This window comes from Taudactylus pleione, unplaced genomic scaffold (assembly GCF_031769625.1).
Source record: "Taudactylus pleione unplaced genomic scaffold, aTauple2 ptg000198l, whole genome shotgun sequence".
In the NCBI taxonomy this organism is placed as follows: Eukaryota; Metazoa; Chordata; class Amphibia; order Anura; family Myobatrachidae; genus Taudactylus; species Taudactylus pleione.
Genome location: NW_028284600.1, coordinates 20,937,441 through 20,964,259, shown reverse-complemented (window position 1 = coordinate 20,964,259; position 26,819 = coordinate 20,937,441). Strand labels below are relative to the sequence as shown.

General features: G+C 44.3%; 1 protein-coding gene and 1 pseudogene across 1 annotated transcript; both read left to right on the top strand.

The window, feature by feature from the left end:
- The first annotated feature begins 236 nt into the window (after window positions 1-236).
- Window positions 237-11,344, top strand: LOC148518920 (calcium homeostasis modulator protein 3 pseudogene; annotated as a pseudogene).
- Window positions 11,345-17,218: 5,874 nt separating this feature from the next.
- On the top strand, window positions 17,219-25,539 carry LOC148518919 (calcium homeostasis modulator protein 3-like). Its single transcript, XM_088477015.1, has 3 exons — window positions 17,219-17,704; window positions 20,098-20,353; window positions 25,079-25,539. Exons 1-3 carry the CDS (start codon window positions 17,418-17,420, stop codon window positions 25,505-25,507), a joined length of 972 nt encoding a protein of 323 aa, XP_088333141.1. The 5' UTR covers window positions 17,219-17,417; the 3' UTR covers window positions 25,508-25,539.
- Window positions 25,540-26,819: the final 1,280 nt, after the last annotated feature.

The following is a 26,819-nucleotide window of genomic DNA, read 5'->3' as shown; positions in this document are numbered from 1 at the left end:
CATGCACTGTGGGAGTTATTAGGGATCTTTGCGCACACGTAGTAGCAAAAAACTCGCTGAATTACAAGAACATTGGCGCTGCGTGCGGCTCTGAATCAGGGCCGATATGCACAGTTTGTTTTTTGTACATTTTATGCATATACCAATAGAACATAGATTATATGCTGATCTGTGCTTAATGTAAACAACAGTAAAGTATTTTTTGATATTTTGATATTTATTTTCTAGACGTCTACATGGAGCGAGTTATAAAATACGTCAGGTCAGGCACAGATGCCAAGGTGAACATCGTTTGTGGACTGCTTGTCCTAACAAGCATGGTAATTTACAAGGCATATGAATTTAAGTGCCCATGTTTACCAGGATACAATAAACCTTATGGATTAATAGTCTTGATTGTCCCCCCTTTGATCTTCTTCTTTGTTGGGATTATTATCAGCCAGTACTGTGCTTCACTGACAATAGAATACTCTCGGCCTGATGGCAACAGAGAGAAAAACAAGAAGGTTTTAAGGTACGTCACAAAGCTTCCTGATGCACTTTTACTCTGATTATTATCTCTAAACTGATAAATGGCTGCCGCATAAATAAATGTTTGGACCTATCACAGAGCTCCAGACACAGGAAACTGGGACACAAAACATTTGAATTTTCCGCAAAGGACCTGTTTCAGTCGCACCCGGTATAGGAATCGGTTATGTAATGCCGGCTGTCGGGATGCCTCCAGTCAAAATACAGACAGCAGCATCCTGATGGTTGGTATCCCGACAGAGGTTGGGCAGGGCTGTTGAGAGCCTAGCCGGGCCCGGGTAATGGAGGGGGCGTGGCCTAATCGTGGGAGGCGTGGCCACACCCCCTTGAAAAAAAAAGATAAAAATTATCTGCAAGCCCCCCAGCCCGGCGCTAAGTGGGGGGGAGGGGTGTAATCAGTGTGATCGCTCCCCCCCACAGCCTTAGGAGACTACTCCGGCTGCTGCAGCAGCCGCGAACAGTCTCACAAGTCTCACACAGCAGCTCAGCACAAGCCGGGCCCCTCTAGCAAGCCCGGGCCCGGGTAAACTGTACCTGCTCCCCCTCCTCTCGGCGCCCATGGGGTCAGGTAAATAAACTCCCCCCTTCTCCCCCAAACCCTAACCATCCCTTCTTGTAGCCTAACCCTAAACCTACCCACCCCGCACCCTAACCCTCCCCATTAGTGCCCTAGGGGTGCCTAACCCTTACCTACTCGCTATGCTACCTAAACCTAACACACACCCCATGGCTAACAGCTAATGCACCCCCGACTTACCTCGTTTGAGCTGGTGTCTGTATTCCGGCGTCAGGATTAAGATAGGCGTCTGTATTTTGACGCATAGCTTAAGTGACGTGTAATGGTATAACACACCAATTTGCTGCCACCACAAAAGTCAATCACTGTGCTGTTTAATGTTGAAAAAATAGACAAAGAAACAGGCAGCGGACTCAGCACTGGACAACATGGACTAGTCTCCACTACAAAAGAGACACCAGGAGCATGCCTCCAAACGTTGTCTCAACAGTTTCTGCTGAATGCTGTGTAGACACATGACTCCACAGTGTGCTGCAAAACAGCACCTCCTAACCCTCCCGCGAATCAAAAACAAACCTAGGGACAGTGGTACAGTCCCTCCAATAGCAGGACAGCTGGGATATATGCCAGGGATGTGCAGTCAGGGTAGGCAGGGAAAGCCTCCCCTGTCATAATTTGATATAAAAATTATTGGAATAATACAAAGAAGATATTTATAACTTATAACCGTCTTCCTGGTTTATTGTAATCATTTTTATAGTTACCACTCACCAGCTTTATGGAGTTCTCTGGGACTGCAGAAAGACAAGAGATGAGGCAACAGCTCAGCCTCGCTTCTGTACAGTCAGGTCAGACACTGCTTGCAGAGCTGGGGGTGGGGCCACACAACGGGAAGTAAGCTGCATAGAAAGAGAGCTAATAGAGGCATGCCTCTGAGTATGGGGAGCATGCCTTTAGCACTGATGGACACCTTGGACATGTCATGTGACCAGGAAGTGCACTGCAATGTTTAGAGATTGGCGCTCAGTCAGCAGCAGCAAAAGAAGACACAGTGATGCAGGTAGGAGAATCAATGGACACTGAAGCTTAATGTAGTGAGGGGAGAGTTACAGTGAGTAGGTGGTGAGACAGGGTCCCAGCACTCAGACCCATCTCCATCTTCAAGTCTGCCTCCCCAGCCTCACTGCACGTCACTGATATGTGTATGTGGTCTCCCCCTGACATAGTGGAAATCAGATCCAGGCTGGTGCTCATACTCGCCTACTCTCCCACAATGTTGAGGAGTTCTCCCGGAAATACAGGAAAATACCAACTATCATCACATATCACCTCATTACGAAAGCAAAGACACTCCCGAAAAATATACCAAAATCAGTTCTGTTTTGATATCTATTGCAGTTTATGTTCATATGTTATTGCTATGGTTCATGTTACACTATACATAGAACTCGTATCTTATTACACTCTTTATATACTTTTACTTGAGCTGCTTTTTAACACAGCGCGGGTTTTGAATACCATATACCTGTACACTTCATCACTCTTTAGAAGGTTTGATACATCTGAGAGAGAGAGAGATAGAGATAGAGAGAGAGAGAGAGACATGTAATAACATCTAGTATGTAATGGTTTGATGATATAATTAGATATATTGAATATTGGATGGATATTAGGACCTCATGTGGTGCTGGGATACAGGGGGAACGCTGTCTTAACTTTTGTGGGGTTGCAAACTAGATTACAATTAACGCAGTTTTAGATAAACCATTAATAAAACATTTTTGTAAGTGCTACAGTTCTGTTTTACATCTGTAAAGATCAAGGGTTGGGACATCAATTAGTTTACTTTGTGTTTGTTTAGTGTGATTACATATAAAGTATAAAGAATAATATCTACCCAGGAACTGACTATATATCTATTATAATAAAGCGATATCGTGTACTCATGCAGGAGCCACAGTGATAGCTATTCACGGGATGTGCTTGTCATGTACCCATATTATCATCAATTACTATTGCACAGCTGTTCACACACAAGGCTCAATTTAACATGACTTCAAAGGCAATGCGTCTTCAAAACAGAAACAAAAGTGTATTATGTCCTGCTGTATTAACTGCATCTTTGTGAGTGATTGGCCACCATCATAAGTGCCTTTGCATCGTACTGGTGGCTGCCAATTACAATAAAACAAGTTTATTTCTGTAGCCATACTTAATACTAGTTCCATTAATAATAATAATACATCAATTTCAGCACAAAATCCACCAAAGAGCACAAAAAAGCATCATTACGATCAAATGTTAACCATACATCCCAACATTGGTAATTCGAGATGGGGACGTGATCAAGGCATACCAGGGGCATGACTGCATTATAGTGGGATTGCTCAATATCAATATATATATAATTTAATTCAACCTACTTAGTGCATCTCAACTTTTGGATTATATTTGCTGCAGGGTCATCCTCCCCTGTGCATTACCTAGTTGTTGTAAGGGAGACATTGTGGACACATCATATTTCTTAATATCAATATCTGAATCTTTATTTATTTTTTTTCTTAAATTGCACACAATCAGTGTATCTAGTAGAATATTTCCAGTTTTGGGACACATATACTACTGTACATACTATAATAGAAATGTTTTGATTTGTGCTTATGTGCCTGGATTTCTGCCAATGTGCATAGGTGTTACGGTCTCTTAGGAATCACCGTGTAAGACCCCTAGAACCACTCAGGCGAGGTCTTCTGTCAATAGCATCCACCCGCTGTTCCTTTAGAACACGGCACTTTCCCCTGGTCTTAAAACTCGTGATAGTAGGTGATTACACGGTTATCCTAAGGCCACAGGATGTCATGGGAATGGCAATGGACTGGACTAGGTGAGGTATCTTCAAAAAAGTATTCAAGGTTATGCTTGAAGAAGTTGAGGTGCAGCTATGAGAGTCGAGGTGAGGCTGGAAAGCCAATAGGAATATATGTGGTGAGATGCAGCCTTGAAGGCCGAGGTGCAGCCTTGAGGCCTGAGATGCGGCTTGGACAGCTGAGATGCGGCCTTGAGGGCCGAGGTATGGCCTTGAGGGCCAAGGTGCGGCCTTAAGGGCCGAGGTGCAACTAATGAGCCGCTAGATATTTAGACTGAGATGCGGCCTTGCAACTGAGATGCGGCTTTGAGAGCCGCCGTGTTTACAGGCTGTGATATGGCTTTGAGGGCCGGGGTGAGGCTATTACAGCCGGGATGCGGCTTTGAGAGCTGAGGTGCTAACAGGCTGTGATGCGGCCTTGAGGGCCGGGGTCTGGCTATTACAGCTGGGATGTTCTGTGAGAGAGATGATAACTAATGGCCTAATGGGCGGAGAGGCCGCGAGCACAGCACGACCCAGAGAACTCCGTAGACAGCAGTATATGAGAACTCTAGATGGAGGAATGAGAGTTTTAGACCAAGAGTCCTCGAGGCAAAGGCAGAACAGGGGCAGACAAGCAGGAACATGACTGTCAGGAACCGGAAGGACACGTACAGACACGCTATAGCCGGCAATGAATCAGCAGGCTTAAGAAAGGTGCTGAACCAATGTATACAAGGCAAACAATTAAAGGAATCGACAGGTGAGGAGGAAACATCATCCAGTATCATGTGCTGCAGAGCGGCGTTCCTGTCTCCTAGGTGCTGTCCCAGTATGGCGTGTGCATTGTCCAGGAGCAGCATTCCAGGAGTGTGGCTGGCGACCCGGAGAGGTATAGACACCCGGAGCACGGGTAAGTAACAAGGCGTGCTGGCGACTTCTAACAATGGGTTTTAGTGAGCGGCTTAGTAGCATTTGCAGAAAAGCAGAATGTTGCAGAGGCAGAGGTTGGGTGGAGTGTAGGAGTAAAGTAAAGTATAAGCATGCCAGAGCACCTCATTTTGCAGAACAGCCCTGATACTAAATTTTCTTTAGAGTAAGATTACTTAACTGAGATACAGTGGTGGAGAAGTTGTATCTTTAGCAATGTTCTTTGCTGTACAGAGGGGCACTCTGCAAATGGATTTCAATTTTGTTTATCTCAGAGTTTCCTCCAACACATTTAAAGGGACCCATTTTATACCTTAATGCAGCCCTTTGTTTGAAAAGTGCATTTCCAGGGATGTGGCAGTTCCACATTTGCACAGTGGACCTCTGGTGATTTTTCTGCTGTTCCGCACACATTAGCTCACAGTTGGATAGCACAGGCATCTCATGAGATCAGAGTGGGTGTTCAGCAGGAATCGGCAGGGTGGCACCGTCGACATCCCACGGCACTGCTTCTGACTGCAGGGTGCCTGTAACAGCGCCCTGCAGCCAGCATCACTGCAGCAGTGCTGCCTGTAGCGTCCCACGGACGCTACAGGCAGGCACCCTGCCATAATTACAGCTGCCCGGCGCTTCTTGAAGACGCTCCGGGCACTGCTTGAGATTCAGTTGCCGGCAGCCCTGTCCCTTTGTGCGCGACATCTTGACGTCACACGCAAAAGGGTCGGGGCAGGGTGTGCAAGTAGTGGAAGTATAACGTCCAGCTGGAGAGAAAAAAAAATAAATGAAAAGCTGAATACAAAGGTATAAAAGGCCGTATGAAAAAAACAATATGGTGACGGCATTATTAAGTAAAAAAACATGTTAAAGTTAATCAGAAATTTAAAATAATGGAGTGATCTGCAAAAAGCCACATGACTCGAGTGTGTGGTCTTGTCGCATCCAGCAGTTTGTGGAGTGCGGGTTGGCTGCAGCATGAGACAGCCCCTGAAGGGAAGTTGAAGGTAGCATTGAAGGTGGAGTGGTAGCGTGGGCAGAACTATGGGAGACAATGGAGGCACCTTCCAGCGGGCGCCAGCACTGAAGGGGCACCTCCTCCATTGCCCACAATTTATTCACCCCACTTAGGGCTGTAAAAATGTACCCTGAGTGTACCGTCATGGCCGCCCAATACATGGCACCTGAGAAAACTATCATAATCATATACTAGTGGAGGGCTCCGTGTCACACCATCAGATGCCACTTCCGTCTGTATATAGTCTGTCCCCGCTCACTGATGTCGCTGCTCCTCAGCAGCTTACAATGCCAAAGTGACTCTGATGCCCCTCCTCACCAACGACTCCACATCCCACTCCTCCCTGGTGGCAGCTCTTGCCACGGACCTGTGCGGTGGGCCCGAGCATAAACGCAGCTGCAGATCTTCCAGGATGAACCAGATGAAGCTGCGGTTAAGCGGACATGGGTGGCACCAGCGACTGAGTCTGGGGGCACGTCTTTGGTGGAGCAACTTCTCAGCATGTGAAGCAGTCAGCAGTAGACTAGGCATTTTTGTGATTTGTAGTTACACCACAGTAGCAGTCTTACAGTATAATGACTCAAACTCAGTCCTCAAAGCCCCCACATCAGGTGGTTTTCCCTCTATCTGGGGTATCAGGAGGGCTCCCCACCCACATTAGATGGCTTTTTCCTCCATCATGAGGACTCTGAGCCTCATGCTAATTGCACTATACAGGTCACTATCTTATCTGTGACAAATGCATAGCTGTATATACTTTAAAAAGGGGGTAAGGGGATATCCTGCAAATTTACTTTAGTAAATAGGCTCAATAGAAACAAATTCACATATTCTATATTCATATTTTTGTGTATATGTATAGATAGAAAGACAGATATGCACCATTCCCACCCCCCCCCCTTTTTTTTAGGGGGAGGGTCACCAAATTATAACTTGCCTCCGGACGTCTGGGATGAACTTACGCCACTGAGTGGTAGCATTCCTGTGCTGCAGTGTTTGAGAAATTGTTTCATTTTGGGTTAGAAAGTAGTACAAATCCAGTTCAAACTCCATGCTTCAGATGACATGCTTAAGATGCAGGCTATAGTGGCAGGCCAAGCCTGATGATGCTAACTAACAGATACAGTAATCCAAATATTAATAAGCTTTCAGACAAACCCATTCAACATATTTGCAGCGCTGCCAAAACCCAACTGGCTAGAGAAAGAAGTCTATCCCTCCGGCCCCCCTGCAGTTATCAACAAAATGCGGAGACTCAATGGAATGTATTTCTAGCTTATTACATTACACAGTACATTCCTTTCATAAAGTCTGGAACCCCTGATATTTTATTATATAACCTCCCCATCTGGAACCCTCTAAGACTCTCAGATTTATTAAACCTTCTAAGGGAGGGCGTATGAGATGTTTCCCATAGTAAATAATTTAGCACATTCTATAAAATTATACAGCTTCTATGATAAATGCCTTATGATTGTGTTAGCACAGAGAGTAAACATGGATATATGACCTGTTCTGGAAAGAAGTAATAAACCTGTCTCTGTATTTTGCTGTTCTGAGTGTATTTTCTTATTTCAGGCAGCTGTTCACAGCGATGATGATGAGAGCATTGGTGGCACCCGTTTTGTGGATCCTCGTGTGTTTGCTAGATGGGAAGCTATTTGTTTGTGCATTCAGTGAGACCGTGGATCCAGAGCAGTTTGGGGGCTTTGCTGATTACTCTGAGTATGACCTAGCGCTCCTACTGGCTAAAGTGCCCTGCAAGAACTTTGAGCTACTCCGCTGGTCCTCCACCAGGAAAGCAATAGCCAGGTTCCTTAAATTTTTATCACAGGTAAAAGACCAGTGGGAGGGGGTTGGGACTTACACTTTCAATACAAAACACAAACAAATGAATATTGGTCTAAGGCTTTTCGCACATTTCTAACTGTAAGAACTGGAATTAATTTGGCCTCAAATTCATACTGGTCTACTTTTTTTTTCTCCTCCCGGGAGAAGCCCGGGGAGGAGAAGCAGGTGGGTTGCGACGGGGGCGCCCCCTTCACGGTAAATTGACGCAAATTTAAATAGGGGTGGGGCTAAATGACACAATTATTGAAGAATTGTGCCATTAAGCCCCGCCCCCGCACTGGCCATTAAGCCCCACCCACTACTAGGAAGTGGGCAGAAAGCAGGAGAAATGCCTACTCTACCGGGGTGCGGGGGGGTTACCCGAAAAATCGGGAGCCTCCTGCGACTTCCGGGAGAGTAGCATATATGCTCAAATTCATTCCACCATGTCACTTGTAGTGGCATGTCCACACTCTCATCTGATCAGCAACTTTATTAAATGTATATAGTTCTCATCTATGGCAGTCTATTGCTTCAAATCTCTGAAACCCCCCCTTCCCCAGTGGCAAACGCAGGATTTCTAGAGGGGGGTTTCCAAATGCTCAATTTTAGAGTGAATGTGGCCAGTCCATGAAGAGGGTACAATTAGCACTTAACCAGCTTTAATATGCGTGATACAAAGTGTATTGTGTGTCATACTTCCAGCATATACAGGACCAGCGATCACAGTAAGCCATTAGGTGCGGCAATGGGTCCATCCTGCCTGAGCTGAATGTTTTTATTTTAGATATGGGCACCATTCCAAGAACATGTAACACTAGTAAAATTCTATTATTTTACTATTTCTATTGTGGAAATGGTGTGGGCTGGGGAGGGGAGATTCCAGGCAGACCGAAACCCCCCCTGCGTTTGCCTATGTTCCCCCTCACCTGGCATGTCTAGTCCAGTATCCTCCTCAGATGCACTTCATTATTGTAGGTTTTAAAATCAGGAAACTGAGGGTGGGAAGATTATCATCTCAGTCTTGGACAAGTTAAGTTTAGGAAAGCGTGGGACAGCCACGAGGAAATAGCAGAAAGACAGCTGAGATACGGGTGAGAAGAGAGAGGCAGAGATCAGGGGAGGGCTGATGGGGATCTATATGTATTGCAGTAAACCTGAGAGAATTGCAGGTGTACAGTAATATTAACTTTGATACATCCCACCCTAAATATGTTATGTGTATATGTGTGACTATGTATGTATGTGTGCATGTGTCTATGTGTGTACCTGTATGTTAGTCTATATGTTTGTGACTGTTGTATGTATGCATAACCCACCAACCATCCCAGTTTTGGCAGGACAACCCCACTTTATGGGAACTGTTCTGCCGTCCCACCCCTGGGCCGTAGTGTCCAGAGAGGGAACAGAATGGAGACAACACTCTTACCTACTGCACATGCAAGATTGTGGGCAGCCCAGCAGCTGGAGAAGCGCTGTGCATGTCCCCAGCTGAGCCGTAACTAGTCATTTTGGTGCCCTGTGCGAGAAAGAGCCTCGATGACCCCATTTATAAAATAAATAAATGGGACATGTATACAGTATATGTATATATATATAAAATTGTTTTTCTGTAACTCTACCGTCAGTAGCTCCACCCACAGTTCCATCCTACTCCATCCACTATGGTGATCACTGGAGACATGATTCTGCCTACAGCTAGTTTCAGTGGCTATCTGTAGTCAAAATAAGACACTGATATTCATAGGAGGAATTAAATTCTCAATGATGTCCACAAAGTGCCTCTAGAACACAGTGGCAAATGGTTAAAGTGGGGCAGAACTGCGTTCCGTCACTTCTATTTGGAGACGGAAGCAGTTCCGCCTCCTCCGACTCACCTGAGCCCGGTGATGCAGGGAGGCTCCATTTGTCAGGCACCCGCTGAGATTTTGTAACCAGCTCCATCCCTGAGCTCCGGCTTCCGGCTCCCGCAGTGTTCAGAGGAGCAGCCAGGCAGATCAGATGGCAGGACGGACACGGGAGCGGGGTTTAAGGTAAGTATTAGTTTTTTTTTTTTTGTGTAAGCAGTTTCACTATAGGGGCATTACTTGGAGCCTTACTCAGGGGGCACTACTACGGGGGCATTACTTAAGGGGCACTACTACAGGGGGCATTACTCAGGGGGCATAACTCAGGGGACATTACTATTGGGGGCATTACTATTGGGGGCACTACTACTGGGGGCATTACTATTGGGGGCATTACTCAGGCAGCACTACTATTGGGGGCACTACTACAGGGGCATTACTACTAGGGGCACTACTATTGTGCTCACTATTACAGGGGAATTGCTAATAGGGGCATTGCATAGGGAGCACTGCATAAGGGGCACCACTACTGTGGGCACTGCATAAGGGGCACTACCACTATGGGCACTGAATAAGGGGCACTACTACTACTGGGGTCACTGCATAAGGGGCACCACTACTGAGGGCACTGCATAAGGAGCAGTACCACTACTGTGGGCTCTGCATAAGGGGCACTACCACTACTGGGGGCAGTGCATAAGGGGAACCACTACTGAGGGCACTGCATAAGGGGCAAAATTACAGTGGGCATTGCATAAGGGGCACTACTGCTACTGGGGGTGCTGCATAAATGGCACCACTACTGAGGGCTCTGCATAAGGGCACCATTACAGTGGGCACTGCATAAGGGGCACCACTACAGTGGGCATTATGTGTAAGGGGCACAACTGCTGTAGGCATTGTGTAAATGGGGCACTGCTGTGTGTCATACATGAATAAGGGACACTACTATGTGGTGTAATTTGAATCAAGATTGTGCTACTGTGTGGCATAATTTGAATTGGGAATACCACGCCCCTTTCTTTTGAGACAACGTCCCATTTTCATTGTGCACCATCGGCACGCTCTGTTCCATTATTGATAAAGCACTGAGGGTGGGTGGTGAGTTCCACCACTTCTATAGGACTACCTTAACAACTGACAGTAACAATAATTAGAACAGCCGCACCTTGTGGACACTAACACCACAAATTTTCCTAGCACCCCAGGGAAGTGATTAGGAAAATGAGTGATGTTGGGTTACCGTGATTATCTGAAATGTGCGCAGCCAAACATTGCATACGAACATCGCTGAGAATTTCATTCCTTACTACAGTTTGCATACTAAACAATTGTTAATGGTCCAGGGTAGCAACACTCAGATATATTGGAATTGGTAACTGAGCATATATTGAATACTTTGGTCATTCTAATGTTACCAGTGCAGTAAAGCTATTTGTGTGAGCCCGGTTACTATGTGACCTTAATTGTCTCTTCTTTTTCAGGGCATTGGTTGTATGTCAGTGGTGACATTTATTGTGCTTGGTGCTGTAGCACGAATTATGTCCTCTTTTTTCAACAGGGTTGCAACACTGCAACTCCGCTACTGGAGCAGGTACTCAGAAGTGGAGGAGACATGTTTTGAGGTTATGTGCAAAGAATATAATCATAAACTTGCAGAGAGGTCTATAAAGCGTTACTTTGAAAACAGAAGAGTTGACAGTGATGAGGAAACACATGGAGATACAGAAGGAACGATCAATTCTGCAGTGGAGACACTGATGTATGTGGACAAGTGGTACAACTCTCGGCCACCAATATCTGGGGCAAATTTTCCAGACCATCGGCATTGATTATTCTCTGAAGAAACTGAGGCCATGATTCAGAGGTGGATGCTAATTCATGCGCGGCTGCATATTTTTGTGGAGTTGCCGCGGCGGTAATATGCAAATGCTAGTTTCAGTCTACCCCTTGTACAACGGACTGTGCAAACTCTGAGACATCATTTTTAAAGCTCGTAGACAGTGCAACTCCACTGACGGTTGTAAACACTCCACCATTGGTGCACCATCACTTTTACCATTTACTGACGTAGTTTCTTCTTCTGAAAATCCTCTGTGGTTGTGGATTTGCGTTTGAGAAGCTGCTGAAATCACTGACATGGCCATGACACTCCCATTACATATCCATGGGATGGCCTTTTTTTGTCAGCTCCCAGAAGCCGCCAAGGAGTGCCTGTCAGCTCCAATGCATGCGATTCCCAGTGATGTGCGGTGAGGTAAATGGTTGGAGGAGCACTAGCTAGTATCAGAGCCAGATTTACAGATACATATATGAACCCGAGGGTTCATATGGGTATTATACAGAGGTGCAGCAGTATATAGTGCTGGAAATATGGTGAGTTTTGATCAGGGATGAGCGGAAAAGATAGGCAGGGGAGGCAGTGCCTCACCTCCCATACACTTTATACTCCAAAGTTTTGACTATAAAAATTATTAGAATAATGCAAATAAGATATTTATAATTTCATTTTTTCTTATCATTTGTATAGTCAAAACTCTGGAATATACCTATGTATGACAGGAAAGACTCTTCCTCACCTCACCGCACATCACTGGAGATTCCATATGCAGTAACATACGGAGTCATAGACTCAGGGTGATGAATGCGCATGTGCAGTAGCAAATAATCACTCAACTGTGCAAGCATCGGCACTGTGGGCCTGATTCAGACCCAGACGCTAAGCCACAATCGGTCGCTGCCAAAAGGGCCCGGGTATCCAAATTCCACAATCGCATTGTGTGGCGTAAGGATTGCCCTCTGTGTCTTAGAGAGCGACGGCAGTGAGCAAATGCAGGTGTCTAAAGATGCCCACTTTCCTTTCTTAACACACATCATCTCCAGGAAGTGTATGATTAATCGGTAACATCGAGAGCCATCGGAGCTGCACGCAGTGCTTGAGGTAGACCTTACCCTGCCGCAATCACTGCGATCAGTGCTAACTGAAATACAACCAGGTGACGTGTACAATGACGCCTCCATGCTAATTGTGCATGCCCTTTAAATGCTGTTTTGATGCCCAGACATGCCTGCGTTCGCAACACCAGTCCCCCGTTCACAAGCACCTTCCCCTGTTACCACCCACAAACGGCACTATCTGTCACTCAAGGTAGCGCTCAGTCTTTGTGCTATGAGAGCACAATTCCTGATCACAGTGACTGGCTCGTGCAGGCTCACTGCGATGCATACGCATGCGCGCAATGCGAACCATCGGCAACTACGAGTGAACACTTCTTAGCGTCTGGGTCTGAATCAGGCCCTGTGTCCACCTCTAAATCAGGCTTTGAATCTTCTAAAAGTTGACTATCATTAACCCAGCAACTGATGAAACTATAATGTCAGCCACATCATCCAAATATCTGTCACGGCTTTCCAACTAATGGATATTGGGCCTAACATTGCCCTCTAAAGCTTCCGTAATATATCTTATTATATATATATATATATATATATATATATATTTAAATAACATTTCTTTATTAAACATAACATTCAAAAGGAAACATGTTATCAAAGAAAAAGCTGCTTTATGCATCACCAGGGCCATTAGAGGGCCCGGAGGTGTAGGAGATCAGGAATATCAATCCTCAACCAAAAGATTGTCCAGACACTAGCACTAGAGAGGGGTCATAGCCAACTGTGTGCTGAATATCAAGGCCCTCTAAAGAAGTTGTTCATAGAATGAGTCATTGCCACACCCCAGACATGACCTGCTCTGGGTACTGTGTATACATTCCGTCCACCCTCTGTGTCCTCGCATGCTTCCTAGGCCCCAAACTCTACTGAACATGCACATTCCAAAGCCCTCATACATGCTCAGAACAGATGAGCATAGCTCTTTTCCAAGCATGAGCAAGGCTGGGGCTTGCATGGTGAAGCACCAGTCCCTGCATGCTGAGAACCTAAGGATGACCGACCAAAATTGCCAGCCCCCTCCCAATTTTGCTATGAGAGATAACAATGCTGTCCCCCCACACACACACATACAGTGGTTTATGCCAGCATCAGGGTTTTCTTTGACAGCTATTTAAATGACAAATTTTATTCAGCCACTTCATCCAACTATCTGTCATCCAAAGGATGCTTCAGACATTCCAGGCATCCTGCTAGCCAGATGCAGGAACCATGGGGCAGCGATGGTGCCAACCAGTGCTTTGCACTCTGTGAGGTGGCACCTTCACACACTCCTTGTTATGGCATTGAGCATGATGTTAAGAATGCAGGATAAAACACTGGTAGCATTGTGTCAAAAACTGAGCAAATCACACTAGTATCAGTATATCAGGATCTTAGAATAGCACATTGGTAGCATTGTGTCATGAAATCTGCCCAACACTTTAGTAGCAGGGTGAGGGGAACTCAGGATAGCACTGGTAGCAGGATGTCAGGTTTAGTATATCCTGCTAGTAACAAAATTTCAGAAACTTAGGATATCACACTGGTACCAGGGTGTCAGGAACATGGGAAAGCACACTGGTAGCAGAGTGCCAAGAACACTGTATAGCACACTGGTAGCAGAGGCACAAGAACTGGGGGTTGCATGCTGGTAGAAGAGTGAAAGGCACACAGTATTGCACACATGTATTAGAGGCACAGGGGCTCAAACTTGCACATTGCAGAGTTCCAGGAACTCGGGATTGCACATCAGTGGCAGAGGTACAGAAACTCGGATGTGCACTTTGACCAGTCTTTTAGGAAAAGCACTGTGAAGTGTAATTTAATGAAACTGGATATTCTAAAGTGTTAAGAGGTTGGATTTTGATGTTATACTTTCAATCAAAGTTACATATTTCCAGTGTAATATCAAAGTTCAAAGATATTAAGAGGTGTACTTGTCCAAAATGCACCTCTTTAGATATTTCTGCCTACCTGCAGACCTAGGGGACCATATAGTTTTTGGAAACATATTGCAAGAGTGGAGTAGATTGAGTGCCACATGTACATACATTCTTCTTTTGAAAGTAACCTCTTTTCTGAGATCTGCAGAATGTCTTGCTGGGTACATATAGAGAAGCATAATATATACAGGCAGTCCTTAGGGGTGGAAAAATATGTGCGCTGGCTAAATCCCTGTAAGTACACAAGTCTCATTAAAACCTTCTCCATCCTATATTTTTAAATAAGTAAAATTCATAAATACTCTTAAGGCTCATTTCAAGTGCTTGGTAACAGATATTCAAACAGACTTTCCTGGTCATTGTAAAACCATTAAATATATACTATACAAATTGGCTGGGAGATCCCACATCATTATGTGTACTACTACAAAGGTGTACTTTGATCTTGGACACTATTATAAGCTCTAGTGACATACTTACACAATTCAGGGGCAGATGTGCAGTACTAAGCTCTGGGAAGTGATAAATTGGAGTGTGATAAACTTTCAACCATTCAGTTCCTGTCATTTTTCAAACAATACTTGTAAGGTGACAGCTAGGAGCTGATGGCTGGTAGTTTATCATTTTCTAATGTATAACTTTATTGCGCTTAGTACATCTCCCCCTCAGTGTCTTATATATGACTTATTTTAATGCTACTTGATTATACCATATGGAAAGATCATCAATTGACACATGCTCTTATTGTGGGCTTGAAAAAACTGGTATAGTTTTCCACATGGTCTGGACATCCCATGCTGGTCTCACCTAATGTTTGGGGGATTGTGGGAGAGTTCCTCCCTACATTGATTAATAGATCTTTAAATGTGGCCCAAATGTTTTATGCACATAAATCAATTGTTTTAAATGGAGAACCTATGTAAAAATGAATGAAGTGGTTGCGCCAATGGGTGCCCAAAATCTTTGACCTAAGATGAACTAGTGGGTTTCCCAACTTAACCCAAGGAAATAAAATTTAAAACAGGCGAGTATCCTGGGAAAGGTGCTTTATAGATCAATACTTCATTGTGACACTTCAGCTATGCAAAACTAGTTCTTTATTCTCCATAAATGGGAGCCGAGCAATATAGGACTGTTACAGGTAGTATCAGCACTTTAGATATCAGTGGTCAAACACCCTCTTACCCGAATATGAAATATGGGCTGAAATTGGCAAATAAGGGATGACCCAACAAATAATTGCTAATCAATAATCAAATGATGTATTAGTAAGATTAATGGCATCATAATACAACTTACTATTGTCATAGATCAACAAAATAGTTTTGTAGACAACAATGCTTGAAGGAAAAATTCAAAATACAAATGTAAAACTAATTTAAAAACACAGTATCACAAGGTAAAAATCACAGTAATAAAGCAAAAAATAAAAATGAAAATCTCACTTACAATTGCAATACTAATCAGAGTACCCGGACACTTCCTTCAACTTTTGTTTGTATAACATTTTTGTATTTTAGAAAATGCATTAATAAAACCTTGACAAACAAAACAAATGGATTGTGACCCGTTTCTTTCTAACTATTTAAATTCCTTCTAATACAGGGGCTCGTGTTTCAGTTTAATATTAACTGTTGCTTGTGACCCCTGAAATAGTGCTTCACAAAGTGAAAAGGGGAGATGTATCAAGCCTTGGAGACAGATAAAGTGAAGTACAGTAGATGCCAAAGCAACCAATCTGCTTCTGTCTTTTGGGCAGCGTGGATGGTGTAATGGTTCTGCCTCACAGGGGTCTTGCGTTCATCCCCCACCACGTCCCCAACTGTGTGGAGTTTGTATATTCTCCCCGTACTTGCGTGGGTTTTATCTGTGTGTTCCGGTTTCCTCACACACACACATTATACTGGTACAGTAGGATTAATTGGCTCTCAATAAAATATTAACCCTAGTCAGAGGCATCATCGGGTCTAGTGAAATCCTCTCCCACGCACGCCCAAAAAGGGGGCGTGGTCTATAATAAAAGGGTGTGGCCTCATGGGACTCCCTATTGCGTCACTCTGGGGGCGTGTCCTGTGTCCCCGGAGATGCTGGGCTGTCCCCCGGAGACTGTTGGCTCCTCTTCTGTGACAGGAGCCAAGTGCTGCGGGAGAATGTAACACTGCAGCACCCGGCTCCTGTCACTGAGGAGGAGCTGGAATTTTGGTGTCACCCCCTCCGAGGGAGACACCCGGTGCGGCCCACACCCCCCGCACCCCCATAATGACGCCACTGACCATAGTGTGTACTGTATGTGTATATGGTAGGGAATATGGATTGTAAGCTCCACTGGGGCAGGGACTGATGTGAATGGCCAATTATTCTCTGTAAAGCGCTGCGGAATATGTGTGCGCTATATAAATAACTGGTGATAATAAATATATGATCTCAAAGACTGTTAGATTAATGACAGCTAGAAGTTGATTGGTTGCTTTGGGCAACTTTATCTCTCTCCAATACATTTCCCCCCAAAGAGAGCTAACTTGTTATTTTATATATTATACAGTATTATGTGTATAACAATAGTAATAATGATGATAATAATAATAATAAACCCCAAAAAAGTAAGACATTTTAACAACATGTTTTGTTTCATCATCATTTTCCTAGAACACAAGGTTGGATTTTATGTTCTGACACACTTGTTTGATACCACTGCTGCTTTGCTTACAATATTTGACTAACTCATTTCCCTGCACCAGCCGGACACAGCCACTGTAGTTTATGTACATCACAGCCAGCGAGAGAAAGTCCTCTCCAATCTCAGCTTGTTGAACAGTCTGCACAGAGGGGAACACTGCAAGGGAATATATCTTCACAGCTAGCCAACAAAGCTTGCAGTTGCCATTCGCAAACAAGAACTAAATATACATTTCTATACAGGGAAAAGCCTAGGACCTGAATATATTATAGGCATCAATACTTAAAGCGAACTGCATTTTATTTATTTTTCTTTGTAGTCTGTATAGAGTATTTAGGAACAGGCAGCACCATGGATCGGTTTAAGATGATTTTTCAGTACTTCCAGTCAAACTCGGAGTCGGTGATGAATGGGATTTGTGGACTTTTAGCCCTTGCAAGTGTTAAAATCTACAGTGCATTAGATTTTAATTGCCCTTGTCTTCCCAGATATAACATGGTATATGGCATGGGGATTATGTTTGTGCCTCCCATTGCTCTTTTCCTCTGTGGTCTAATTGTTAATAGGCAATCAGTCATAATGATAGAGGAATGGCAGAGACCCACCGGCATGAGAAAGAAAGACCTGGCAATTGTAAGGTATGTCTATCTATCTATCTATCTATCTATCTATCTATCCATCTCATATCTATCTATCTATCTATCTATTATATATCTATCTACCTACCTGTCTGTCTATCTATTATATATCTACCTACCTATCTGTCTTACTATCTATTATATATCTATCTACCTATCTGTCTGCCTATCTATCTACTATATATCTACCGTCTTGTCTACCTATCTATTATATATCTACCTACCTATTATATATCTACCTACATACCTACCTGTCTAGCTATCTCTCTATTGATGCAGCAATGTTTATAAACAGTGGCAATGTTCTGTATTGTATGTCACTTGAGTTTATGTGTTTTCTGTTCATACTGTTTGTGTTTTTGTACTGGTAAGGCGCTGTGGCGCCATATAAATAAAGGATAATAATAAAGATAGATAGATATATACATAAAAGCACAGGCAGTTTTTCGGATCTGTGTGGCTAGTTTCAGTTTATGTATGTTGTGTTTGGTTATGTGGTTTTTTGTATGCTATGTTTAGTTGTATTGTTGTGTGTATGCTGTGTTTGGTATGTGGTTGTGTGTATGTTGTGTGGTTGAGTGTTTGCATATGTGGTTGTGTGTATGCTGTGTTTGGTATGTGGTTGTGTGCAGTGGCGTAAGTTCATCCCAGACACCCGGAGGCAAGTTATAATTTGTTGCCCCCCCCCCCTGTCACAGCCGCTGACACTGTAATGTACCAATGTGCATGCAGACAGGCTATAGATAGAAGAAGGTGGCAGCTGATGGTCTGACATGGAGCTCTACAATAGTGTATGGTGGCTTCTCAGGTGCCGGGAAGGGGTGCCCTGTATTGGGCAGCCATGACGGTACACTCCGGGTACATGGGCCCTGATTCAGAGCCGGACGCTCTGACAGAGCGCTCGCTCTGAATCAGGGCCGTCCCTTCTCCTTTTTGGAGCGGCCTCCTGGCTGCTCGCATAGCTGTGGGTGACCACCCACAGCTATAGTGAGCGGCCAAAATGATGGTCGCGATGGTCAAGACCATCCCGACCATCGTGCTTGCGACGAGACCCTGCGGTAGGGTCTCGCTGCCGCAAGCCCAGGAGTGCTTTTGGCTCTATCAGAGCCAAAAGCACTCCCACTGACATCACTAGTGATGTCAGTGGGGCTGGACCCAGACGGTAGGTGTTCCCATGGGAACGCCTCCATCTGGGCAGCCATGCCCCTGGCACGCCCACCAAAGGGGGCGTGCTGTCAATCAACATCGACAGCACGCCCCCTTTGGTGCGAGACCCATAACGACGGCTTGGCCATCGTTATTCGGGTCTCACGTATGCGCACGATGGAGCCGCCTCCATCGACCCGCTTGCGAGCGCTCAGCGCTCGCAAGCGGGTCAGAATCAGGCCCATAGTTACAGCCCTAAGTGGGGTGAATATGTTGTGGACAATGGATGAGGTGCCCCTTCAATGCAGGAGCCCGGCGGCAGGGGCCTCCATTGTCTCCCATAGTTCTGCCCCTGGTTGTGTGTATCCTGTGTTTGGTTATGTGGTTGTGTGTATGCTGTGTTTGGTATGTAGTTGTGTGAATCCTGTGTTTGATTATGTGGTTGTGTGTATGCTGTTTGGTTATGTGGCTGTGTGTATGCTGTGTTTGGTTATGTGGTTGTGTGTATGCAGTGTTTGGTTATGTGCTTGTTTGTATGCTGTGCTTGGTTATGTGGTTGTGTGTATGCTGTGTTTGGTATGTGGTTGTGTGTATCCTGTGTTTGGCTATGTGGTTGTGTGTATGCTGTTTGGTTATGTGGCTGTGTGTATGCTGTGTTTGGTTATGTGGTTGTGTGTATGCAGTGTTTTTATATGTGCTTGTTTGTATGCTGTGTTTAGTATGTAGTTGTGTGTATGCTGTGTTTGGTTGTGTGTTTATGTGTATGCTGTTTGACGTTATGTGGTTGAGTGTATGCTGTTTGGTTATGCGGTTGTGTATATGCTGTGTTTGGTTATGTGGTTGTGTGTTTACATGGTTATGTGGCTGTTTGTATGCTGTGTTTGGTTGTGTGTATACTGTGTTTGGTTGTGTGTTTATGTGTATGCTGTTTGGTGTTATGTCGTTGAGTGTATGCTGTTTGGTTATGTGGTTGTGTATATGCTGTGTTTGGTTGTGTGTTTACTTGGTTTGGTTATGTGCTTGTGTGTATGCTGTATTTGGTATGTGGTTGGTTGTATGCTATGTTAAAAAATAATGGACGTATCTTTCTTTAGACAAGAAAACAATAAAAGAACAATGTACAGTAAGAGGATTTGTACTCACTGTGGTTTTTCAGTTTCAAAGTGATCATGTCAAGAACACTAAAATGTGAGTGATGCAGAGAAACATACTGTAGTCATTAATTTTATATTGTTCTATAACTGCAGGTATATGTGCACCTCAGTGCTCACACGGGCCATGGTTGCTCCAGTGGTCTGGATTTTGACTACACTCCTGGATGGGAATTGTTTTGTCTGTGCATTTAGTGGCTCTGTGGACCCAGACAAATTCCCAGGCTTTGCAAACAACACTTCACCAGACATGCAGTTCCTGCTGTACAAGGTGCCTTGTAAGGAGGACGTCATGATCAGGAACAATACCTCAAGGAAAGCTGTTTCCAGATACCTGAAATGCTGGTCACAGGTGAATCCCACATCCATAACCCTTGTGCTGTAATAACTTTATCTTAAATCATTTTGCCCAATCTAGTTAGTGTAAGTAATGGTTAGCTCAGCGCACTTCCGGATGCATGAATATACTCCATTCTCCACAAGGGCTTCCTGAAACTAAAGTAGATAGGAAAAATATGAACAGATGGTTCATACTCCTCCACTATTTGGCCATGCCCCCTCCAGTACCCAGGGCCATCCGCGGTCTCTACAGCCCTGGTGAGGAGATTACATGTGGCACCTTTTAGTTTCAAGCTTAAAACAATTAAAAATTGGAGAAATAATGCAATGAAATACTCTGGGCCTGATTCAGAGGTGGGCACAATGCCGATGGTCACATACAGATGTGTCGTGCTACATCTTTGCTCATAGCGCCATAAAGGCTTCTAAGTAACGACATGAGAATATAGCGCGGTAAGGCGCAGTGAGACTTGACAAAATCCATGGCATGCAATACACAGCTTCACCATTGGGTGGCCAGTGCTCCAGTGAGTAAATGTGAATAAGTGGTGAATAATACAGCAGTGGATGGATACAGTATGGCACTACAGAATACAATAGAACAGTAAGCCCTGACAGGCGGACCAATCACATACTGTACAGTATTGCAGAGTGTAAATAGTGTCTTGAATACAGTACAATACTGAAGTAATTCTGCATGGAAGGCTATTTTCGGCAGTGATGTGCAACACTTACACAGTGATGGCATGCCTCAGAAATTAGTAGTGGGGTTTTATCAGCGCTGTATGAAATCATCAATGAAGCACAAATCTCAGCCCAGAAAGAGGTGTCTTTAGATTACAAACTGACTGGTATGCAGTCAGGAAGCTGATGGTCGAAATGCCGACCGCCGGCTTCCCGACTGAGCAATCCCAACAGTGGACTAATGATAGGCATCAAAATTCAGATGCCTATCATTATCCCTATGCCAGGAGCCCGAGACCCGGCATACTGACTGAAGGTAAGCCGGGCGGCGGGTGCGGATAGCTGTGGAGGGGAGGGTTAGCATAGGGGCTCCCGGGGGGATATAGGGTTAGGCACCCCCCCAGGAGGGTTAGGCTAGGGGAAGGGGGTGTTAGGGTTAGGCACCCCTGGGGGTTTAGGCTGCAGGGATGGAGGTTAGGTTTAGGCACTTAGGAGGGGTTAGGGTTAGGCACTAGGGGGGGAGGTTAGGCACCCCTAAGGGAGGGTTAGGGGCGGGAGAGTTAGGTATAGTTAGTTTACTTACCCATTGGGATCTTCAATGGTGCCGGTCTTCCGGTGAGCTTGACACCAATCGTTACACATCAGTAAGTGATGTTCACTTTTCATTATAGAAAGTGGTGTGCAGCGTCACACAGTGATGGCATGTCTTAGAAACTAGCAATGATGTCTGAGTAGGGCTGTATAGAACCATCACTAAACTACAAGTCTCAGCCCAAAAAGAGGTGTCTCTGGATTACAAACTGACTGTGCATTTTATGCCGAACACATGCGGCAATGTCGGCACTGCTGTGCCACTACGAGCTTGTACAACATTTTGCTAATTGGTACACAGCAGTAAGTGCTGGTCACTGTGGCACTGTAGAAATTGGTATGCGGCGCTCACACAGTGATGGCATGTCTTAGAATTTAGTACTGGGGTCTGAGCAGCGGTGTATAAAACCATCACTAAACTACAAGTCTCAGCCCAGAAAGAGGTGTCTCTGGATTACAAACTGATTGTGCGTTTTATGTCGGACACTTGCAGCAAGTGCCTGTGTTGCAGACTTGTGCTGATGAGACTACAGTATGGGTCAATGATCAGTTTGTGCGTGGCTTGCTGTATAGTGTTTTATATGGTGAATAAGGTTGTAAGGGGACACATACAGTACATAATATTAGAGGTTTTTTTGTTAATTTATCATTTAGTGCTAGCTGCAAATTCTGACATGAAACACACCAAAGTACATTTAAAAAAAAATTATTATATAATAGTATTCTTTAAGAATGCATGGTGGTAGTTGTTGAGGGGGCGGGCTACTGTACTGTTTGAAATCTTTGGAGTGGGTGGTGTGATCACATTACTAATTAGGTGTGCCCTCTAAGTCGCTTCCCCCAAAGCAAGCAAGAGCCTTTCATTAACATAATAAAGGACGCTTTCTTAGCCATTTAAGCAGTCAGCTCAAGGTCTGCCCTTGCAATCACAGTACTTGTGCCCTGAAAATGAAAGGAATGGTGACCATTGCTAGGACACCATCCCCCAGCTGCTAGGAAAACTGCTTTGCCGCTAGGAGTTTGTACAACATATTGCTAATCGGTACACATCAGTAAGTGCCAGTGACCTTGGCAATGTAGACCGTGGTGGCATGCTTTAGAAATTAGTAGTGCGGTCTGTGCAGTGGTGTATAAAACCATCACTGAGCTACAAGTCTCATCTCAGAAAGAAGTGTCTCTAGATTACAAACTGACTATGCGTTTCATTCCGCACACTTGCGGCAATGTCGGCACTGCTGTGCCACTAAGAGCTTGTACAACATGTTGCTAATTGGTACACAGCAGTAAGTTACGGTCACTGTGGCACTTTGAAATCGTTTTGTACAAGCTCCTAGTGGCATAGCAGTGCCAACATTTTCGCAAGTGTGCGGTATGAAAAGCACAGTCAGTTTGTAATCCAGAGACATCTATTTCCGGGCTGAGACTTGTAGTTCAGTGACAATTTCATACACTACTGCTCATACCCCATTACTAAATTCTAAGACATGCCATCACTGTGTGAGTGCCCCACACCACTTTCTGCAGTGCCGCAGTGAAGGCACTTACTGCTGTGTACAGATTAGCGACATGTTGTACAAGCTGCTAGTGGCACAGCAGTGCCGACATTGCCACGAGTGTGCGACATAAAATGCACAGTCAGTTTGTAATCCAGAGACACCTCTTTCTGGGCTGAGACTTGTAGTTCAGTGATGGTTTTATACAGTGTCCTTCAAGCCCAAAGGTTCATTTCTAAGGCATGTTATCACTGTGTGAGTGCCACACATCACTGCAGAACAATGTCGCACGGACTGGCACTGACTTTTCTAAAATGTATCTTGCTGATACCTGTATCTAGCATAATATGCTGTAATAATGATGGCAGAACACAATTATAAATTGTTTTTCAAAAGTGTACTCAGGAATCGCACACCGAATGATTTAATACTTTATTACACACTCAATTACAGCTCTCATACCTAAGGACAGGTTCAGTCAGACAATCAGCGATGGTATTACAGACATTGCATTGTCTTTTTTTTATGCATGCGCAGTGAAGTTTAGGAAAAGCGACATCTGGTGGACAGAAAGTTGTATTACACTCTCTGGCACTTTTCCTGTGCTTCAGTATGTTACGATGCGGCTCAATATGCCATGGCACAGTGCGACTAGCGCTACATGGTGTATGTCATGGTGTATGTCTGCGTCTGACTCATATTCAGATTCACCCCACAATGAGAATAAGCACATTTATATAAGAGGGTGAGCATCACGGACCAGCGCCACTTAACCAATGACAGGAGTGTATCCACAAGGGGATGTAGCTGGTTCAAACATCCTTAGTGCACAAATGTGTTTAGGGTAGGACTACAGGAGCCTAAGGGGCATAGGGGTCTATTTACTAAGCCTTGGATGGAGATAAAGTGAATGGAGATAAAATACCAGACAATCAGCTCCTAACTGCCATGTTACAGGCTGTGAAAAATGACAGTTAGGACTCTGAGCTCAATGGTTGGTACGGTACCACTTTCTCTCTCTCCAAGGCTTAGTACATAGACCCCATATTTACTAAAGTGTGGGCTTTTTGAAGTGGAGATGTTGCCCATAGCAACCAATCAGATTCCAGAAAAATTATAAGTAGAATCTGATTGGTTGGTATGGGCAACAACTCCACTTCTAAAAACCAACACTTTAGTAAATATACCTCTAAATGTACAACAATTTTTAAGACATTAAATATTTGTTTGTGGTGTCCTCTAAGTTATGTCAGGCACATTTACACTACAACAGTGACTCCCAAACTCGGTCCTCAAGGCACCCTAACAGTCCAGGATTTAAGGATATCCATGGTATATGAAATCTACTGAAGTACTAATTAAACTACCGGTGCTCAGGCATGGATATACTGTACTTAATACCTAGACTGTTAGGGGTCCTTGAGGACTGAGTTTGGGGACCTCTGCACTGCAGTCTACAAAAGGAATATTTTGTCTGCCATAATGTAAACATTATATTTTCCATTGACTGCAAATGTCTCACTCTACTGTATATTATATTTAGGTGTATTACGGTACATTAGCGAATGTCAGAATGCAACTATTGCTGATATTAGCCTGATAATGTAAATTTATGACATTAGCTGTAACATGTACATATACTGTATACATGTATGAACATATGTCATTTGCAATATGTTTACCCCGTTGCCATCCCTTGTAAATCATTTCACCCCTCCCTTGTAATTAATTTCTCCTTCGCCTGTTTCCTCCTCCACTCTATTTGATTTTGAACCACCCTCCCACGTAATTTAATTCTTTAATTCAAACCTCACCCCCCAACTGCCTCTGTCACATTCTCCCTCCTGAGAAACTGATTGAGAGAATATGAAAGGTGATTATATAAATAACTGGATACTGGAATACTAATGCCTATACTCTTTGCCTGCTCAGATTGTTTCATTCTGTATTTCAATGTACTTTGAATCCAGGCTTTAGGATGGAGCATCCTCCTGTGTCTCATCATCCTGGCGTTCCTGGCCCGTTCCCTTAAGCCTTGCTTTGACCAGACAGCCTTTCTGCAGACCCGCTACTGGAGCAACTACATTGACATCGAGCAGAAGATCTTTGACGAGACTTGTTGTGAGCACGCACGGGACTTTGCTCACAAATGCATCCTTCATTTCTTCCAGAGCATGCACAAGGAGATGAAGGGGGCTCATCTGACCAAGAAGACGGAGAAGGAAGAAGATCACCTGCATGGGATTACTGATCAGGAGCATGTCAACAAACTCCTAAAATCTTGGTACCAAAGCAAACCCCCACTTTCAGTCAATCACCCAACTCAACGGCAACACGTTAAAGGGAAAAGCAATGGCTGCTGCTTTGAAAATCATAGTGACAAACAGACTGATGTATAAATACAATGCCATCCGGGGGAGGGTTAGGGCTGCCAGGGGTGAAGGTTAGAGTTAGGCTAGGACTAGGTTTGGGCACTAGTGGGGAAGTTAGGGATGGACACAAGGGGGAGGGTTAGGCTGCCAGGGGGGACGGTTAGGGTTAGGCTAGGGCTAGATTTAGGCACCAGGGAGAGGGTTAGGATTTGGCACTAGGGTGAGGGCTGGGAACCAGTGTTAGGGATAGACACTAGGTGGGGTTAGGATAAGGGTTAAATAAATAAATAAAATGTGTTGACCATTTGTGTATCGACCATTTGAACCTGTTGAATTTTTAATCATCGTCCTTCTGCTCTGTTGACCATTTAACAGTCGACTTTTTGACCTTTTGACCATGTCAACCTATTACCTGTCAACCATCTGTTGTCTACCTATTGTCTGTGAATCTAAATTGTCAATCTATTACACCATACCCCTCCAAGCCATAGCATTTGATAGGTGGCCAAGTGCTGGTGGTGCTGATATGTGCTGATGATAATGACATCACCAGCACTCTACTACAACCACTCCTGATTGTGTGATTGTGAATTAGGGGTCTAGTTACTAAGCAGTGTTAGGAGACAGAGTGAAAAGTGATAAGGTGCCAGCCACTCAGCTCCCAACTGTCATGTTTCAAATACAGCCTGTGAGATGGCAGTTAGGAGCTGATTGGCTGGTACCTTATCACTTTTCACTCTCTCTCCTAACACTGCTTAGCAAATAGACCCCTTAATCTCTGAAGATGACAGGTGATTTCGTCATTGCTTGTGCTTCTATTATGTTTTTATGTGTGTGCTTGAAGATGAGAGCTGTACCTACTATACTAGAGTGTTTTATTTAGAAATTGTATTAAGATCGCAAATGCGTACTTCACAAGCAAAACAAATTGTTAAAAATAGGGTTGTATGCAGGGCCGGCCCGAGCCTTAATTATTTGGTAAGCGAAGATAGATTTCAGCGCCCCTTGTTGGACTTTGTGCGTGCAAGTCACGAGCCGAAAAAAATGGGCGTGTTTTCGTGGAAAAAGTTGAAACCCAGTGATGGTGATGTTCCAGCTTGTCGGTGGAGTATAACCTTTTAAACCATGTGGTAATCAGCCAACACTGTTTAAATTTTGGTACGAGTACACCATACCTCAGACGCACTGTTTTTAGATGGGTTTGTGAATGAAAACTTTTTAAGCACTATGGAGTACCCCCTTTTTGTCTTTCTTTAATAGCTATTTCACTCATGGGATTTGGGATATTCAAGGAGAGCAGCTGTCTGGAATTTATTGGGACACTGGTACTATTTTTAGA

Bases quoted from the DNA above. Each gene is read 5' to 3' on its own strand.
- LOC148518919 (XM_088477015.1), top strand. From the start codon at position 17,418: ATGGATCGGTTTAAGATGATTTTTCAGTACTTCCAGTCAAACTCGGAG. The intron at 17,705-20,097 runs GTATGTCTATCT...CTATAACTGCAG, and splicing joins AAAGACCTGGCAATTGTAAG to GTATATGTGCACCTCAGTGC. The intron at 20,354-25,078 runs GTGAATCCCACA...CTTTGAATCCAG, and splicing joins ACCTGAAATGCTGGTCACAG to GCTTTAGGATGGAGCATCCT.